General features: G+C 47.6%; 1 protein-coding gene across 2 annotated transcripts; it reads right to left on the bottom strand.

Annotated features, from left to right (window-relative positions):
• Window positions 1-242: 242 nt before the first annotated feature.
• On the bottom strand, window positions 243-6,404 carry LOC122373057. 2 transcript variants are annotated; one of them, XR_006254967.1, is made up of 4 exons: window positions 3,588-6,404; window positions 3,143-3,223; window positions 1,563-1,744; window positions 243-914 (listed from the first exon to the last, which is right to left on the bottom strand). XR_006254967.1 is itself a non-coding variant. In XM_043350799.1 (3 exons), exons 1-2 carry the CDS (start codon window positions 5,881-5,883, stop codon window positions 3,186-3,188), a joined length of 2,334 nt encoding a protein of 777 aa, XP_043206734.1. In that variant the 5' UTR covers window positions 5,884-6,149; the 3' UTR covers window positions 243-1,744; window positions 3,143-3,185. The 2 variants fall into 2 exon arrangements, 1 of the variants encoding a protein (XP_043206734.1); XM_043350799.1 differs by having other exon boundaries at window positions 243-1,744; window positions 3,588-6,149.
• Window positions 6,405-19,153: the final 12,749 nt, after the last annotated feature.

The following is a 19,153-nucleotide window of genomic DNA, read 5'->3' on the forward strand; positions in this document are numbered from 1 at the left end:
CAAATTATGTGTTTCGTATTTTCAAATGTACCTATATTCCCATGTTTCTATGAAAATTAGATTCGTGAGGACCTTTGCAAGAGGACTTACGTAGACTAACCCGAGAAACATTCACGATGATCAACTAAGCTAAGGGCGTTTGTGTATGTGTTGGACTGGTTTGAAGGATCCATGTCGCACAAAGTCTGAGCGTGTGCATTCTTTCAACGCAAATCACAAATGCTTGCATAATGAACAAAAGCCTTGCCGTTGCGAGCTATATTCATGCAGCCAAGGCCATATATAGTCATGCAGCAATGTGCAGTGCACAATATGGGGTCAGGGATGAGCATTAAAACATTGAACACAGTTTGAGCTGGTAATCTTAGAAGCCAACAAAGCACACAACAGTCCAACCACTTGATTGGCCCAGCACCGTGCTCTCGCCTTCTCACGGGGCGAGTGAGCGGTCACAAAATAACACTTATTGACGCACCAGCATCTCTAATAGTTTGCACAAATGCGACACAACAATGTTTGGTCACAAGACCGCAAGCAACTGATGCGGTTCGACTTCCTGCCAACAGGACGCTTAGGAAAGGTCTTCTAGCCACACACGGTGGCTTACACGAGTCATTTCATATCACAATACACAATCAATACTCGCACACTGGTGTCCAACGAAAGCAGCCAAGGACAGAATGAGGCTTGCCACAGCCGTGAAAATCATCAATTGCATGCATGTCGTCACTGCTCTAGCAGAAAACTGGCTCGTTCGCCGCAAAGAATATACGCTGGCTTGTCAGTTTGGGAACAAACTTCACCTCCAGACAGGTAAGGAAGCGTTCGTTGAGCGTTATCAATGTCCGCTTTCAAGCTTTGTGCGCCTCATGCAGTCCAACATCATCCTGGTTTTCTCTGTGTTCGGTAGAGTTGTTCTCTGTGTTCGGTAGAGTTGTTCTCTGTGTTCGGTAGAGTTGTTCTCTGTGTTCGGTAGAGTTGTTCTCTGTCTCTGTGTTCGGTAGAGTTGTTCTCTGTGTTCGGTAGAGTTGTTCTCTGTCTCTGTGTTCGGTAGAGTTGTTCTCTGTGTTCGGTAGAGTTGTTCTCTGTGTTCGGTAGAGTTGTTCTCTGTGTTCGGTAGAGTTGTTCTCTGTCTCTGTGTTCGGTAGAGTTGTTCTCTGTGTTCGGTAGAGTTGTTCTCTGTGTTCGGTAGAGTTGTTCTCTGTGTTCGGTAGAGTTGTTCTCTGTGTTCGGTAGAGTTGTTCTCTGTGTTCGGTAGAGTTGTTCTCTGTGTTCGGTAGAGTTGTTCTCTGTGTTCGGTAGAGTTGTTCTCTGTGTTCGGTAGAGTTGTTCTCTGTCTCTGTGTTCGGTAGAGTTGTTCTCTGTGTTCGGTAGAGTTGTTCTCTGTGTTCGGTAGAGTTGTTCTCTGTCTCTGTGTTCGGTAGAGTTGTTCTCTGTGTTCGGTAGAGTTGTTCTCTGTGTTCGGTAGAGTTGTTCTCTGTGTTCGGTAGAGTTGTTCTCTGTCTCTGTGTTCGGTAGAGTTGTTCTCTGTGTTCGGTAGAGTCTCTGTGTTCGGTAGAGTTCCAAAGACGTCTGACAGTGCACTTCTCCTGCACCCACTGAGCCTGCTCCTGGTAGTCCTAGCACAGTCCGATACTCGGCGGTATCTGGTCGGTCCAGCCGGCCCTGCTGATCTTGCTTGGGGTCTGACATGTCACCAGGTCCTCACGGTAAGATGTCTGACTACATGTATCATCCACGGAATCTGTAAATGGTTTCAAGTTAGATGTGTGCAAGTCAGTCACTGCAGCATACCGTTTTACATTAATTTACGTGCAAAGCACTTCGTCAAATATCAAGACTGATCAGTATCACAGCGTTAAAGTAACTGTTCAACTTTGAAAATACATTGAATTGAGGTAGCCGTATTGGCGGGGAACTCGATAAAAATCTGGGCGTGATCGTCATTTGACTTTCATCTAGGTACTTGCTTTTCGAGAAAAGTGCTTCCCTTATTGCAATGTGGACCTTACTTAGGCTGTGCCATTTCAACTTGAGTGCGGGTCTGAGTGACGTAATGAAATCAGTGCTGCTTTTCAAATTTATTTTATTTATTTATTCTATCACCAACAGGGCAACCCCCACTTACAGGTGAAGTCACAAAATGTAATTGTTGTATGTAAATGTAATTGTAATTGTAACAACAAAATGTAATTGTTGTTGTAAATGTAAATGCTTGCTACTTAGAAAACCTTTGAATTCGTGTGGGCCACTGCCGGATCGAAAAAGGCGGCCTTGGACACTGCGGGGTGGGCATACTAACCAAAACAATTTCTCCAGTCAGTTTTCAAAAACTTTCCGGATTTTGATTCCCCACGCATTCCTGTACAGTTTAAAACAAAAGTTTCCGAATAAGAATTGTTTTTTCCTTCCATCCTCGAAAAAAAAACGTAAATTTTCGTCGAATTCGGGCACCACGGGAGGACATTTGTCCCGATTGCCCCTTTCTCTTGGATCCATCAGTAGGGTGGACGTAAGCACTTAAAACGTACATATGACGATTATGTTTTCTAATGAATTGCGCATGAATCAATGGATATAAGACTCCTTAACCTTAAAGGGACTATCCCACCTTCAAAAAGTACCATTTAGGATTCGGAAATGTTACTCATGATATTGTGACGAATTCTGCAAGTTTTTACGCGTTTTCATTGTATACTTTTTAGATATTGCGACTTTTATATTTCATCGTGACGTCATTTAGATGGGATCTGTGACGTAATGAAGGATTTACTTCATGTCAATGTGGGGAAATTTGGCAGCAAATATAGGTATTTGCTCTCAAATATGACGCGGCTCATACAATAACAAGTGTCTCTGATTAGCTTATTCGTAAATCAAGTGAAAATTCACATGCGTGACAGGCGTTCAAAATGCAAATGACGTCATCAAATGGCCGTTAATAGTTAAGAGATAGGGCCTTAGCTAAGGCCCACTTTTCAAATGAAGGGAACGAATTTCTTTAACACCACGAAACTGAGGATATGGCGACCAGGATATATAGTGGTTTCTGAACCTGGCCGCCAACTTGGCTATCTCAACTCAGAACTAATGCAAAGGTGGGACAGTCCCTTTAATCCCAGATCAGCGGCGCGGCGCTCACCTGGGCTCCTTGTGGTCGTGTGACTGCTGCCGACCATCCACACTCAGTCCACCACCTGCATACCCATCTCCTCACAGGACTCTGAAACAGGGAGGAGCAATCAGTGACATCAGGCTTATGCACCCTCGCCACTCACTAATTTCTAGCTTTATTTGTAAATCTGTGTATAGCTCTAAAACTTTTCAAGATTCTTCGTACCTTAATTATTTTCTATGAAATGTTGAACCAATAGAAATAAGGAAAAGACAACGAAAGCATTTACAATTTACATTGTAAACTCGTTCCCGTAATTTAAATAGGGCGTATCGCAAAGTGAAAAAGAAAATGGATATCTAAGCCACTCTTCTGTACGGGACTTGAAGAACCAGCAAGTGATCAAGCGGTCGGGTGCAAGTAACATCGGCTGCTGGACGCTGGTCGCGCACCGACCACCGCCTTCACTCACTTTCAGGCGGTTCTCGGATGACCAGTTGGCGCACACCCCAGTTGTCGCGACCGTTGTAGCGACGCGCTTCGTTGTGGTTGTCGTTGATGAAGGTTCCCGGTGCGTGGGGGTTGCTCCTGATCCAGAGGCCCGGATGGTTATAGTTGTCCAGGATCTTGATGCCCCTGAGCATGTGGAATATCTCTTGTCGATACTGGCGTTCGATGCCTTTGCGCTCTCTTTCGGCCAGCCCTGGCTCGTTAAATTCGACCCAGTACTGGTTTTCGCGACCACTGAAGCCGAGCACCCGCCTCTTGATTTTTAACTTTGAGACCACTTTGGGGTATCTCCCTTTCCATGCCTTGGCCCGCTTGCGGTCCCGCGTCTGCCACTCTTCCTCCTTGCGATCCACAGCCTTGTTGAGGACCATCAGTAGCAGTTCCGGCTGTAGCAGCAGCTCGGCACGGCCCAGCGGTGTGTCCAGCTCGGCGGTCATGCGCAACGTCTTCCCGTCGACGGTTTTAGCTACCGCTCGCTTGTCCTCTGGAAGCTGCAACTGCCTGTGGCACCAGCCGACCACTTCGTCCGGATCCGGACCAACCACAAGCTTCAGGTCCGAGTTGTTCAGCGCGGCCATGACGGGCGAGGCGCTCAGCGTCTTGAGAAATCCGTCCGGTGCATCAGATGGCTCCTTTACCACAAAGTCAGCCCGGTCCAAGACAGTCCAAGCCTGCAGCATGCAACACTGCATGATGTAGGAGCTGGAGATGCAGTGGTAGCGCCAGTACACTAGCAGGGGGTCGGACGGGAGCCTCATGGCCTGGCAGTTGTGCTTGAACCAGCAGTCCCAGCAGGGAGCTGACGGCCTTGCGCTGATGCTGTCATCCACGCCCCTACAGACCAGGTAGCCTGCCAGCTGACGGCGCAGCTGACGCTCTGTCAGCGGCTCCATCCCCTCCCCCAGAAGAGCGGCCAGGTCGAACTCTTTGTCACAGCAGGCCAACAGGAGTTTGGTCAGATCATCCCTCATCAGACACACTGTCTTGATCATACCTTCTCGTCTAGACTCGCTGAGGTGTGCTGTCAGATCCAGGGCGCGCCAGAAGAAGCAGGGCAGTTTGCCTTCCTTCAGGTGTCGTTGCAGCCATTCCAGAACCATTTTCACGCCGGCAGTGACGCCTGTCCAGCAGTCGCTGGGCTTGTCCTGGGCAGTCCAGAACACAGCGGTGGTGATGTAGTCGGTAATCAGGGGCGTCTTCACTTTCAGGATATCCTGCATGGTGCTCACGGCTCTGGCGGTGGCTAGCTGCATTGCACTCAGACAACGAATGCCTGCCACCATGGCCCGAGCGAAGCAGACCTGCCAGCACCAGGATATGTCCTCGGGGTACCGGTCAGGTCTAGTGACCGGTATCAGATGCACGCCGAAGTTGCAGATATCGTGTCGCGCCGCCTTTGATGGAAAATTGCCGTCACGGTGGAGAAACTCCTCCTTGTCTGGCCACCAAGGCGCGTGGAGGCATGCCACGTCGTACACTTCGGCCTCCACATCGTCCGGCCAGCGGACATAGTCGCCCGGGCCGGGCGGCTCCAGCGGGTTATCCGTGAACCGCATCCGTCGGAAGTCCTCCATGACCCTACCGAAGGCGCTGGGTATCATCGCATCGAGCGGATTGTCGTGCTCACACTCGGAGGTCCTTGCCCAGTGCAGTGTCACGAAGCCGGATGAGTCAGTCATTCTGCACCACACCAGTGGCCCATCTTCTTTGTCGATTTTCTTCGGCTCATCTGCTTCCATCACAGCGTCCGTCCACTTGATTGGACCAAACTCCACCATCATGTCGTGGTCGGTTGCTAGCATGTCGTGGTCGCCGCTGGCTCCTTTGTCGTCGTATTTGACGGCATACAAACCCTGTGCACTGGCACCGTACCGATCCAGATTCTGAACATCGAGTGGCTTGCTGCTTTCAGCGTCCTCGACGAACTTGTCCGGCTCATAGGGCTGGTTTTTCACCTTGCACATAACTCTCCGCTGATTAGGTGGATACTCCTTCGGTTGACAGGCACAGTAGTATTTGGCACCGTCAACATCGTTGTTTTCCAGCAGTGCCCGCATCAGCGGCCTCAGTGTCAGCCAGCGAAGCTTGTCAAAGATACCTTCGCAGCGCGCCTCAACAGTCTTGCCTATCGGATGGTCGTTGATGAGAGCCGCAGTCACGAGCAGGGTGTCTGGCACCAAGTGAGCGGCGTGACCGCACCTGGCTACCAGCGGTTCAATCGGCTTGCCCTGCTTATCCAGGACAGTTAGCTCATTCATGTTCAGCGCCGGGCAGTTCACTCAGCGGCGCGCTTCACCGTCCACTCAGCGAGTCGCTCCGCTGTTCACACTCAGCAGCGCGCTGCAATATTCACTGGGTCAGGCGAGCCATGACACTGCCCACTGAGTCGCAATCGGCTGCAGTATTCACTGACCCGCAGTCCGCTGCACCCTGTACTGCACAGTGCACAGTACACACTCTGCTCACGTGCGGCGGCCGCTCCACCTCCGGCCGGGTTTCGTCAATGCCTGACCACGCGCGCGATAATGCCGCCGTCGGACTGACGCTAGCGACGTCACGGGTGAACAGGGGCGGAGACAGGTCGCGCCAAACGGGGGGAATACTGTACCAGTACAGATGAGACTGGTCCATCCATGGATAACACAGCACTTACATTGTGACATTAGTATATTCATTAGCCAATCATAAATCTGTTCATGTGAAGCGCAGTCATGGAGTGAAAGTAAGCACTCCCCAGCTGCCCGCCCGCCCGGTCCGGGACGCTGGCGCCGCCCCTGGTGGCGGGCCGCGGTGGAGCGGCACCGCAGCCGGGCCGGGCCGGGACCACTCGGGGATTCCCCGATCCCAGGACCGGCTTCCTGGCACCATCTGCGCTCCGCTGTGTGAATCACAGCATATGGGTCAGTCGCAAGCTAGCAAAATGCCCCCGCGCCCAATTGCTTTTATGTCCCACGCCCATGGATGCTTGGGGATAGCGGATAACATTCCTGAACCGTCTGAGGTGGTCAATGGTTGATAGTGATGTCAATTTGAGAAACTTTGAAAACAGGCACCTTACTGCAACGAACCATGGGAAAAATGGAAAGAGCTATAAATACAAACTTGATAAAATCTTGTCAAATTATCATCAGTATATTAAAATATTAACCAAATTTAGAGCATTCAACACAGTGAGGCCTGATAAAACCAACAAAATGCCGTAAATGTTAAAACAGCAAATGAAATCGGTTTGATATTGGTGTACCAGAAAGTTGGGAGACGATTGAATGACACCTCTTCTGTTTGCCACGGACGGCATACCACACGGGTTCTCAACCCTCGGACTCGAGTATCGTCTGCTGGACTGATAACGCCTTCCGGCATCCTCCCCCTCCTCGCCCTTTCCTTCTCGTCCGTCCAATGAGATAAGGATAGCCTTGGTCTGCGGTCCCTGACTGCAGATTGACATCCTGTCCGCTGCAGCCTCCAGTGCTGTAGCTATGCGCTTACGGCGTTAGTGCTTGTGGTGTTTATTTATATTTTCATCTAATTAAGCTTTAGGGTAGTGATGGCAGTGTAAATAATGCAACAATGGGTGCAAATGAATTAAAAGCATATTTAAAAAATGTACGTGCGCGGTGCGGTTTCAGTCTTGGGTATGTTCTGCTTCTGAAGCTTAGGAACGATTAGCCAGACTACAATGAAACTTGAATGTAGCTTAACATTTATCGTCACCCTTGCAGCTGCACCTTTATCTATTGACGTCTTCTTTTCAATCACTCTGCATTAAAAAAATCGCCAGTCATAGCCATCCGTTCAGATTGATAAGCCCGTACATTACCTACTCTAGCGGTTGACTGTACAGTGTACATATCTTCCCACTTTTTTTAGGCGACACTTAAATCACTGCACTAAACTATCAATTATCCCTTGCCGGCCGAGGGGAAAGGGGGGGGGCGGGTGCCGCGGCTGCCGCCCCCCCCAAAAAAAAAAACATTCTCAGGATAATCAAACTCAAATCCTTCACCTCCACGCCTTAAACCTCCGCTCCGGCCTTTACGGGAAACTTAATCCCATGCGGGAATGGAATCTTCCATAGGAGCACGTCCGTAACCAGGTGCAGTGAGTGTTTTGGGGACTGGGTGGCCTGTCCACTGAATGGGCTCAGCCCTGACGACTCGCTAGGGTGCCCGCCCGGACCAATGTCTCCCCCCCCCCCTAATTCCTATCAGCATCATCCTCCCGGCTCTAAAATAGTCTCTTCAAACCGAAAGACTCAAAAGAGCCTAACCTTACAAAACACCAACGAAACTAATTAAAATGCTTTCGAAAGCATTCTAAGGAATCAATGGCAATTGGCAACTTGTTTTTTTTTTCTGCAGCGTTCTCTTGGCCTGACAGCCTTGTCACCGAACTGGACGAACAGCGTCACCTGGAGCTCGATTTCTACGTACAGTAGTGTCATCTACCGGTAAGGTCGCGAACTAAGGCGATCGTTCGGTGGGTGCTCCTTGACGCACTCTGAGCACTTAGGGGCGCTGAACTGTCCCACAGTAAACAGCTCTCATGTTCATACATATATTTTGGTACATATATTTTGGTAAGGAGAACATAGATAGACCCTCGCCCGCATCAGGATTTTGCAAGTTGCTGACTATGGGTTGGGGTGGCGGGGTGGGGTGGGGTTGGGGGGTTGAACCCCCACCTCCAGTCGTTCGGCCTCTGATCGAGCTAGAGCTTCACGGAAAAAATAAATGTGTGGCACGCGACGAGAGGAAGCCGTTCGCCAAACCCTTTGAAACACCAATTTTTCGCGATTATTTTTGAACGCGCGGAAGAATTTCAACCAAATGTAAGCATTCTTGCTATGAGACTGGAACAGCAAATCTTGCGAAACCTTCACGGTTGTGCTGTGCTGTAATTTGTGAATGTGAAAAGGAGGCTGTGTTGTAAACATCTCAGGCTCGCTCAAAGACTCCCGTCTCTGTGAGCGGCCACGGATCACCAGTGGAGCGGCACCACCTTTCATCACCAATCACCAATCACCAGCCGCCCCTGCCAGCCGCTCCCGCCCCCACCCATTCAGCTGGCCAAAACTAACACCTCGGTTCGACAGGGCCGCTGGCGCTGTCAGCGTCTGTTGATTGCGGTGCTGTATGCTGTAAGCCACTACGGACTGAAGGCTGCTGTTTCTGTTTGTGTTTTAGGGAAGTGTTGTTTTGTATATGTCAGCCCGCGCATGACACATATTTATAGTCACCGTGGACACATATTTCATAACATGAGTGACTGGGCGGGGGCTATACAGAGTCCCGATTACAGAGACGCCAAGACTCTCCCAGCGGCTGTGTGAGTTTCGACTCTGCCTGACAGCGGCGCCGACATCACTGTCGCTGGTCCGGACTTCTTGGATACCATCGGATCGGAGGACACGTCGACAGCCTGCTGGACACGGAGGAACGACCGCGAGCCGCCGCCGACCGCCCCATCCGTCCTCTGGGAATGGTCTTCCGTTAGTCTTCAGCTTGCCAGAAGGATCTGTCGTCAGTCGTCATTGCCCCGTGAGACTTCGTCACCGACCGTGAAACACTCTCTCTGGGTTGTTTCACGGAGAACATCCCCTATTATGAGCGATTAAACCGAATATATGTACGTCTTCTCTTTGATCACAGTCACACCTACTGTTCCGCACCCTCCAGTTACCTTGTTAACTCGCGCTTCCGTTTTTAGATAGCCGCTTTGTTCTGGTGTCAGCCCAACTTCCGGCTATTTTCCAATTCAACGCCTCCACCGATCGGGCGTTGTCGAAAATCGGTAGCTCGCGCTGGGTCAGAAGCGGCTGGTGCTCGCGCCCTAAGCCCGCCATCACGGTCGACCGGTCGACCCGCCACGTAGGCCTTTTGACTTTTGGCATCGTGGTCGGGTCGGTTTATCGACGGACGCAGAACAAACGGCGCTCCGTGGGCCCGGCGACTCGGTCCAGACAGCCGGAATGAGTAAAAGTCTCAGCGGGAGCCGATCTGTCTGGGATGGGGGAGAGGTGGCTGCCAGGGGCTGGCACTGTGGACGCTTCCCTAGGGTGGCGGGTCGGAGGAGCATCCGAGAGAGACGGCAGCCGCACCCAGGGGAGGATCCCAAAGCGAGCCAAAGCGTGCTCTGAGAGAACAATTCTGTCATACATTATTCCTCAGGAAGCTTTACATATGGAGAAAGGATGATTTGCTTCGGAATGTTACATAAAGCTGACTGAGGATAGGAAGCTCGTATTAAGAGCGCTATTATGAAAACGGGTAGCGAGTCTGTTTGATGAAGCATAGTGGTAATTATAATAGCAACTATGCAATTATGATTCATAATCATTATATTGCAATTATCATATCAACTACCCATCATAATTGCAATCATTATGCAGATTTAGACAGGCTGAAGAAGAAAGACGAACGTCATTCGAAAGCTAAACCTACGCATGTTGGCCACTTTGCCCCAGGCCCCGGGGCAAAGCGGTCACTGCACCGTCGACTTTCGTGCCCGAATATGAGAAACAGGCTAGTTGCCTCATGAAGGAAGGCTTTTGATGGAAAAAGGTTTAAAAGAGGATGGATATTTATTTTGCCATCGTTTACCTGTAGGCAAACAATGCAAGTGAAGGACATTCATGAAAAACATTGAATTGCATTATGTGGGTAGCTTATGTAACCAAAAAGTGGCCGAGATGAACGCATGACAATACATTTCAATGTCAATACAGCTTATTGTCCAATTGGAAGCAATTTATCGAATTAGGAGCTGTTCACTCTGCCCTGTCCGCTTTTCCCCCGCCTCCCATCCGGGACAAAACATCTTCCAGTTCAGTTATTAGTGGGGCAAAACGCATTAAAATTGGCAGAGGATATGCGCAATAACATTAACCACTCAATGCAGGAATGACAACACTTAAGTAATTTTCGAAACGGTTATGCTATAAAATAACATTTAAAAAGCGTTAGAATATTGGGATAAAAGCATAACCTGGGAAAATATGCCTCTTGGTATGTCACAGAAAATTACGTTTTTGGCGTAATGCCGACGCGTCGGGTTGGAAACTTCAGTCTGGCTCATCCGAACCACCACGAAGAGAAGTACAACTGGCAACCATAAACTGGAGCTGACGCCAGTTGTGCTGGGCTAAAACGAAGGGTGGCCGCTTTGCCCCTGTCTCCCCTACACATCACAAACTACACGGTTTGCTTTTCACATCACGTGATAGTCGCTGTCACGATATCGAGAGTACAGCATGTATGACGTGACCGAGGACAGCCTAGCCGCTAACGTGACTGTCCAGCCCATATTATGAATGAGCCGGTAATCGTCCAACTGTTGGACCTAATGATGCATCGCGGTTCACATTGCCTGACCCAGAACAGGGCTGTGGCTCGGGGATTGTTTGAATAATTTGAAAGTGCTGCACGCAACGACTGACATGCGAGTCCCGGTGACTTTTGGTGGAAACATGACTGGTGGTTGCGCGGTGTTGTTAACCCTCGCCCGCACATGCCATTTTCCCATCCTAGAACGCACATGGGGGGGGGGGTTGCCACCCCCCCCCCCGCGCCATTTCGTTCCTGTTGGAGATAGAGCTTAGCGGTAAAGACCAAAAAGATTCTTTGGGAAGAGACGAATCCAATGATACCCAGTTTTACCTTCTCAGGTCAGTCATTGACCTTCCAGGTCAGGTCAAACTAAAAAATGTTGCTGTTTTGGGTCACCGTTGGATATCAAGTGCGCTGCTTATCAAATACCGATGACGATGCTGTTTTCTGGTGCCAAGCCAGCTAGAACCTCTTTGTCACACTACCCGACCAGATTTTTGCTGCTGAGGTCATTTCAGGTCAAGTTAGGTCAAGGTCAATTATATGTGTTTGTATGTCTGTGTGTGTCTGTGTGTATACTGATGTGTGCACCGATTGTTTTTGTGTCCATATTACATGAAATCATGATCTGAGAAGCTTTTACCAAAAATGCAGTCAAAAAACTTCACAAAAAGTAAATTCAGCTTGCCTAAAACGCAATTATCTTAGATGACCTAGGTTGACCTTGACCCTGACCTTGACCCCTGTACATCGTCGAACAACATGTTCCATGATAGGTGGGAGGTAAGACTGGCAAAAAAGGCCGAAATCAAGGTGTCAAAAGCTCACAAGGCCCATGGCAAACGCAAGATGTTGAGAATTGGCCATTTGGGTCATGACCTGACCTGAAAAACAAGGTCATATCTCCGAAACCAAAATCCCAGAAACTTGAAATTTTCAGTGGACATCAAGAAAGGATAGAGGAGCAGCTATACGAAAAATCAGCCTTCTAGCTCTAAAAATGTTGAGTGCAGAGCAGAAAGACTACCTGGGGGGGGGGGGGTGGTAACCACCCCCCATGTGCGGGCGAGGGTTAAAGGGAGATAATGAGCTTTCTTTTTTCTTTAATAAAAATTACTCGACATCTATACTATTTCTACTGTAGTTTCTATAAAATATGAAAATTTCCTAGCACATTTTCGTATGTGAAAAAGGTTTTTATTTTTGCAAAAAAGAAGCAGTACTTGCAGTACTTGTAACACCCACCGAAATGCGTTGTCCTTCTCTATGAAAAAGTCGCAGTATATGGCGCTTTTGTTTCAAACAGCGACGCTTGGGTTTTTGTTTATGTTATCGCCTTATCGTTGCTTGGTTGTAAGGATTCTAATTTGAATTAGAGTTAATTCGGTTTAGAATTAATTAGATTCTAATTCGGGGGTACATAGTGCCTACTCTTCTTTGTTTCCAAGTATTGTTTTGCGCCACAAATGAACGGCATGCGCCAGAAACGCAGCCAAATCTTGCGATTGTGACTACGAAATTCATTATTTTGGCCTCAGAGCCTGAAGCGAAAAATACAAGCATATTTATTTCAAAAAGACTTCAGGTTTGTCGAACGGTGTTATGAGAATTTTGATAACAGTACTGCATAAGTTTTTCAGTGATGCCGCAAAAGTGTTGTATCTATCTTCTTTTATTGTGCAGTCGGCGGGACCGATTCAAAATTGAGTCGTTGCTACTAAAATAGCAGCATATGGCCTCAGATGATGAACAGGAAAAATAGTTGCGTAAATTTAGACATAAACCACCCCCAAACCATGAATATCTTTTGAAGGCACTATAGACGACCATTAACTAACTAGATGTGATGAAGATCAAATGTAAGGAATACGCTCATTTTACAAAATTACATGCAAGTACCAAAAAGTGATGTAAGTACTTATTCAACGGTCATTTTCAGCGCTCCCCGCTAACGTGACTTCAAGTTGAGATATTTGCGGCAAGGTACCGCATTGAGCAAAATGGTTTTAATTTACATTATAACTTGTTGTGTTTTGTCAGAAAATGATCCTAACTCAGATTTTGTGGAAAAAGGTCATTATCTCCCTTTAAGAGCTTGGTTACGGTGTAACTTTGTTGCAACCCAAATTCCAGTCGAAAGCAAGCTTACTGACCAGGGCATGTATTTTTAAATAGTATTTTAGCACCTAAGCATAATGACGTCTTATGTGTACATTTAGGCACTCGTGCGAACTGTAATACCTAAGTAGGTGCTCGTGCAAGCGCGGTGGCTCTCTTTGCAAGGAATGAAAAGACAAAGGACTTTCAAATAACCGGTGGTTGCAGCGGATGACCCTGAGCACATGCTCGTGGTTTCCGAAAGACGCAATAAACGCTCAATAATTATAAACGTCTTACTTCCCGGCTGTATTATGCTCATTCAGCCAGAGGCCTCTAGCACAAAAATCCTCTTGCACCAATGCTTGGATTATTTTGCATCGTATACCCAATCCAAGACTCAAATGTGACAATTTGCGTGTGAAATTTACCAAGCACCTGTAGGATTATGTATTGGGCTATTGCAAACAAATTTACCACCGTTTGATTAGCTTATTCTGAAACCGGTTTTTCGATTTTACCTAGCTAGGTAGTTTGGTGCAAGAGGCCTCAGCACTTCTCTCTGCCATAAATTCCTCACCTGATGTCTCGGTGTAGTGGTTTGCTGTACAGTAGCAATAACTGACAATATTGCTTTAATTATTTACGAAATGAGTCGCACAAGTGACATGAAGCTCACAGCTAGGTGACGTTCCCATTTCCGTGGCGTTCAAGCGTTTCTATTAGCAGTCTGAGAGGGTCGTCACTGACTGCAGTCGGTATTTCATTATAACTCTGATCTAGGCTAGTACCTAATGGAGCAATCAATTGTGTCGCCCCTTATATTTTTAATGAACTTATGAACTTATGAACTAATGAATGAATAATGGCTTAGGGAACATAATCCTAGTTTGAGCTGTTATCGAGCATAATCCTTGAGCAATGAGCAATGAAGAGCACAACGTCACAAGATTAGAATCATCACAATGTTACAATGTGGTACAAATGCCATATCATAGACCAACAATGCAAGCATAACTAGCATATAAAACGTAAACCAAACCCTCGAGCGGAAATGCATAACTAACGCTAATAACAAATGGATAAAGTTCTGGCGAGTCACCAGAAAACAAAGAGCATGTAAGTACGTTGAGCACTGACCAGAATAATCATTGTAAATCACAGACTCAAGAGCAGATCAGAACGAACCATCCTTATCGTTTCTCTCTGCCCAGTAATTCCTCGGGAAAGCGGTTTATCTCTCCGTGTCTTTCCGGTCTCTGTTGTGTGGGTGTCGACCCGGGAGACAGCTTGCGGGCGCTCATCCTCCGGGAGGAGGGGGGGGGCGCTTGATCCTCCCGGGAGGGGGGGGGCAGGGGCCCGGCGGGACATGGATGGGGAGTGGCGACCTCCCCAGTCAGACCGCTGTCGGCTCGTGGTGACCTCAGATGACACAAAGCCGGCCGTGGAGTTTTTGCAGGGCTGGCGAAATAGACCGGGCAGAACATGAACGTGTTTAGTTAGGAACAGAGCGCCACTGGGGCAGAAATCCGGCCACAACATTATTGTATAAGCGAATCATGCTACGCAACCGTTGCGAAGTTGCCACATTTTAGGACCGTGTAGGGTTCACTTATGACCCCTAGGTGAGTGACTTGACCCGACGTAAAATGCGGTTCGCACAAAATATGGCTTGAATCAAAGGTCCAAATTTGTGTGCCAAAGTTCAGCTCCCTATCCGGGAGCAGAAATAGGACGGGAATTGCTCTTTGATTGATGGACTTGAGACGTTAATTTTCAAGAGTGAAAGAAATGCCTGAAGATAGTTACTTTCAGTTTTCAAATTCAATGTAGAAAAGTCGTGTCGTCAAGCGTTTTCTCTCTTTCAAAGCTCCACCAGTTAGCCACTGCACTGCAGGAGAGCGGAGAAGGCTGAGCGGAAAAGTTACGCAATTACATGTCTAGCAAAACATCGCGACAATTCCTGGTGTGAAAACACCGTTTGGAAACTTTGGGACTTGCAACAAATTTTTAACTAAGCTCAAGCTGTTAAGAGTGCATTGAGCAATGCAATGCATTCGCACTAACAACGACAGAGGCCGGCTAAAGCCGGGACCGAATCGGACAGCAAACGTGTGTTCCTCTCTTAAAGACAGAGTGCTTGGTAACGGCAGTTGGTGTGAAAGACGGTGTGAAAACACCGTCTGGAAACTTGGACTTGCAACAAATTTCTAACTAAGCTCAAGCTGTTGACCGCGCCTTACGGTGGGGGGAGGGGGGGGGGGTGCGCGGCTATTCATAGCCCCATCTCGTTTTTCTGCAATATCTTATATAAATCGCTAAACGTATCAACACGGAACTTGCAGTTCCTCCGGCTGCATCAATTTGACACCTCATGTCGAAACAAAAACTTTGTAACTATACCATAACTCAGCCTGAAATGACGTCAGATGACGTCATTTTCGGCTGATTTTGATGCAAAACATTGTACTACGGCAATCACTCTCAACAACTCAGTTTTTAACCTAGACCCATTTTCTTTGTATGATAAGACTCAGAATACACAGGGCTATCAAAATGCTACCTCGAATTTTCAAAATCTTTAAAATTTCGAAATCATACATCATGCACTTTTTAGTGAATATTTTACTTCAATAAAAATATTCAAATCCATTTTTCACTACGTTTTTGACATTGTACACCAAAATTAATAGCACCATGGTGTTTCCGAGCTCAAACTGCATCTGATGAACGTCTTTTTTGTTGAAACATCTGAACCTCAAAATGTAACATTTTTACGTGGAGGTGTTTCGACGTTGGCTACATTTAGCTGAAAATGGCCTCAAATGACACAGCAGACACCGATTTCGAAATCTATGGCCTAAATGGACAATAAAACATGTGTCACGTGACCGATTCATGATGTAGCATTTCCGACCAAGGATGAGGCCTGGCCTTGACATGAAAAAAATCAAAGTACAAGTTTGTGAGTTACCTACAGGGTACCTTACGACACTGGGGTATGAGTTATCTGAACCCGCGCCCTGTGTTTTTTTCGCGAATAGCCGTTTTTAATACACCTTATCATACATCAATTCTACACATGTTGTGAAAATTTCAGACCAAGGTCATTCAAGGTCAGGTCACCAGGTCACTTGAAGTGACCTCACCTCATAAAAAGTTTCAATGTCTGTCATAGCTACACCGAGAGACCGATCGCTTTGAAACTGTCAGCGATTGCTAAGATCAATAGCACGTACAACATGTATATCTCAGAATTTTGATATCGGTGACCTAAGGTCAGGTCAATTTTGCGACCTCCCCATTATAAGTCAATGGGAGAAAATTGAAATGCGCCTCTTTTGGACGAAAGACATTATAAACACTCCGAAACACTGAATTACAAGTGTTTTAGACACATCGAACATGAAAATGGTGTCCGTGACCCCTGTTTATGCCCTGAGGTCATCTTAGGTCACGAATGGTATCTAACAGTTTTTCGCAAATAATTTTTGATAGAGGCATGCTAGAGCGATGAAAACGCATTAGATGTGTTCAGCTCGACGATACGGGTTGACTGATATGCAACATGACCCTTTCAGGTCAGGTCATGACCTTGACCTGAGGTCAATTTTTCAAGTTGACCTTTCAAGGTCAAGTTATAGTTCATTCGATGCGTCTTGACGAGAGGAACACGACGCCGGTAAAAGTAAGCTCGTGCAAGGCTTGGGTCAAAAGTTATTACAGAAAAACTGTTTCCGAAAAAAATCGGCTATTTTTGCAGTTTTTGCCCCCTGCAGGCAAAACCGTTAACGTTAGGTCAAATCTGAGAGAATTACTCAGAAAGGGCGTTAATAGGGCTATCGAATGCGCTTTACCGCGGCGCTGTAGCTCTATTGGTTCCCGAGTTATGCGTTGGCATCTTGGAAATTGTCGACATTCGACCTGGAAATCGGCGAAATTTTGCCTTCAATGACCTCTGGTGACCTGACCTTTGACCCGACCAAAAAACTGTCTGAAGTGATTTCCTCATTATTTTTGACGCTCTTTCGAACGCCGCCTTCCGCGTATCGCTACGTGGCCCAGGAGCCGAGTTAGAAGGGGGGTGTTCAGACCCCCCCCCCCCAGCAGGGCGTGGAAATCCAGGACCCCCAGCCGGGCGCGGGTTAAAGGTAGTGTGTCAGCTTTCCTGGACCGTATGGAGTTAATAGCCCAGATAAGGAGAACCGGATTTTTAGAACTTATCCATATCTTCAAAACTCATGGAAACGTCTTAAATTCTTCAAATTTTGAGTACCCCAGTGCGAAATTCGCCCCGACGGATTGTCGGTCGTACCCCAACCACATTTCACACCACTATGAACAATAAATGCACACACTGAAATCGCTATTACCGATAGGCTCATCCAATCAAGTTTCGATAAACCCGTTCATCATCATCTCCTGCGGTTTCGAACACGCCTGTTAGGTGGTGCGGTAGACCGCGCCCAAAGCCAGGGCCCCGGTAACGTGAGGTAGCCGAGTCGGGGCAGCGTGCGCTGACCCAAGCCGGGGCCGCGCGTCCTTCCGGTGTCATGTGATAGCCCGGGGCTGCCCGCGGGGATGCGGTAGACCGCGCCCAAAGCCGCGGCCCCGGCTTGGGTCAGCGCACGCTGCCCCGACTCGGCTACCTCACGTTACCGGGGCCCTGGCTTTGGGCGCGGCTTCTGCTCATACTTTGTGGTGCGGTGGTGGTGCGTCGGGCCGCGCGCTCTGACTTCGGCCGAGAAAAATGCGTCAGCTGATCATTGTCATTTCTACCACTTTCATGTGGTGAGATGGGGTCATACCTTTAGAGACGGCTGTTTCATATCAATTATTTTACATAAAATAATATTTCAAACCATAAATTAATGTTCGACAGCCAAAATAAAGAAACAATACCAATACAGGCTTACAGTTTAAATTCGACATTGTGTTGTCTACGTTAGACAGCTGATAACTCATTCCCGTACGTCGTAACTCTGTAATGACCTTTGCTTATTGTCACATGTGCGCCGCATTCGTGATTGTTGCCGACGCCTGTTTGCAGGTCAGCCCACTATAATTGTTATACATATCGAAAAACCGATAAACTTTTAGGCGAAAAAAGCACTATTTTAGGCCCATTTTTGATTTTTTTGCGATATTAGGTAAAAACAGAAGCTTCTTATCCTAGGAAAAATAAAATGGGAAATCATTCGAAGGTGGCACACTACCTTTAAGTATATATTTACGAGTGTGTATACTGTGTAAACCAAAAATGAGCCTGATCTGAATTGTTAGCTAGCGACCAAAGCCCAAAATGTGAACAAGCAAAAATGCCGATAATTTTTACTTTGACTTGACCTGTGACGCCAGCGGTGACCTCGAGGTTAATGAAAATAGGCTCCGTTCGACAGTTTACAAGACTATCAGACGCCGTTTGAATTTTGACAATTGGTCCCGAAGTTTCAGAGTTAGCAGGGGGCTATGAAGAGCCCCCTCCCCCAGTGGGGCGCGTTACAATACATACCCCAGTGGGGCGCGCGTTAAGTGTACATTAAGCAATGAAATGCATTCACACTTCCACCGGCAACGGCCGGCTGTTGCCGGGACCGGATCGGACAGCAAACATGTCTTCCATTCATCTCACAAAATACGGCAGATACCTATTTTCCTCTGCCGTTAGTCTTTGCGTCAATATTTAGAAGACCAGATAAAAGCTAATAGGGAAGCTAGGCGAGGAAGCGAAAAGTATTCCTTGATTGAACTTAAAAACTTATAACGAACGAGCGAGCGCAGCGAGCGAAGCGAAGTCTTTTCAATATAACGGAAAAATCTCAGTATGAGCGGCCCGGCCCGGCCCGGCCCGGCCCGGCCTGTAACGCTTTTGAGAGGCTTATATCTCAGCAACCGCTGGACCGATTGGCCTGCGGTCTTTTTTGCTGGGTAGCCCCATCCCTTCTACCCCGTAATTGACTACTTCTGATACATCTCAGTGACCGTCGTGGCACGTGCCACGTGAAAAGTCAAGGGTGTTCAAGCAGTTTTGCAAAAGTAGTGATTTTGATAGGCCCATATCTCAGCAGCGGCTTGAGCGATTGTCTTGCGGTAATTTGTATAG

The sequence above is a fragment of the Amphibalanus amphitrite genome, unplaced genomic scaffold (genome assembly GCF_019059575.1).
Source record: "Amphibalanus amphitrite isolate SeventyFive unplaced genomic scaffold, NRLGWU_Aamphi_draft 001438F_arrow, whole genome shotgun sequence".
NCBI classification, from domain to species: Eukaryota; Metazoa; Arthropoda; class Thecostraca; order Balanomorpha; family Balanidae; genus Amphibalanus; species Amphibalanus amphitrite.

Bases quoted from the DNA above. Each gene is read 5' to 3' on its own strand.
- LOC122373057 (XM_043350799.1), bottom strand. From the start codon at position 5,883: ATGAATGAGCTAACTGTCCTGGATAAGCAGGGCAAGCCGATTGAACCG. The intron at 3,224-3,587 runs GTGAGTGAAGGC...TCCCTGTTTCAG, and splicing joins CATCCGAGAACCGCCTGAAA to AGTCCTGTGAGGAGATGGGT.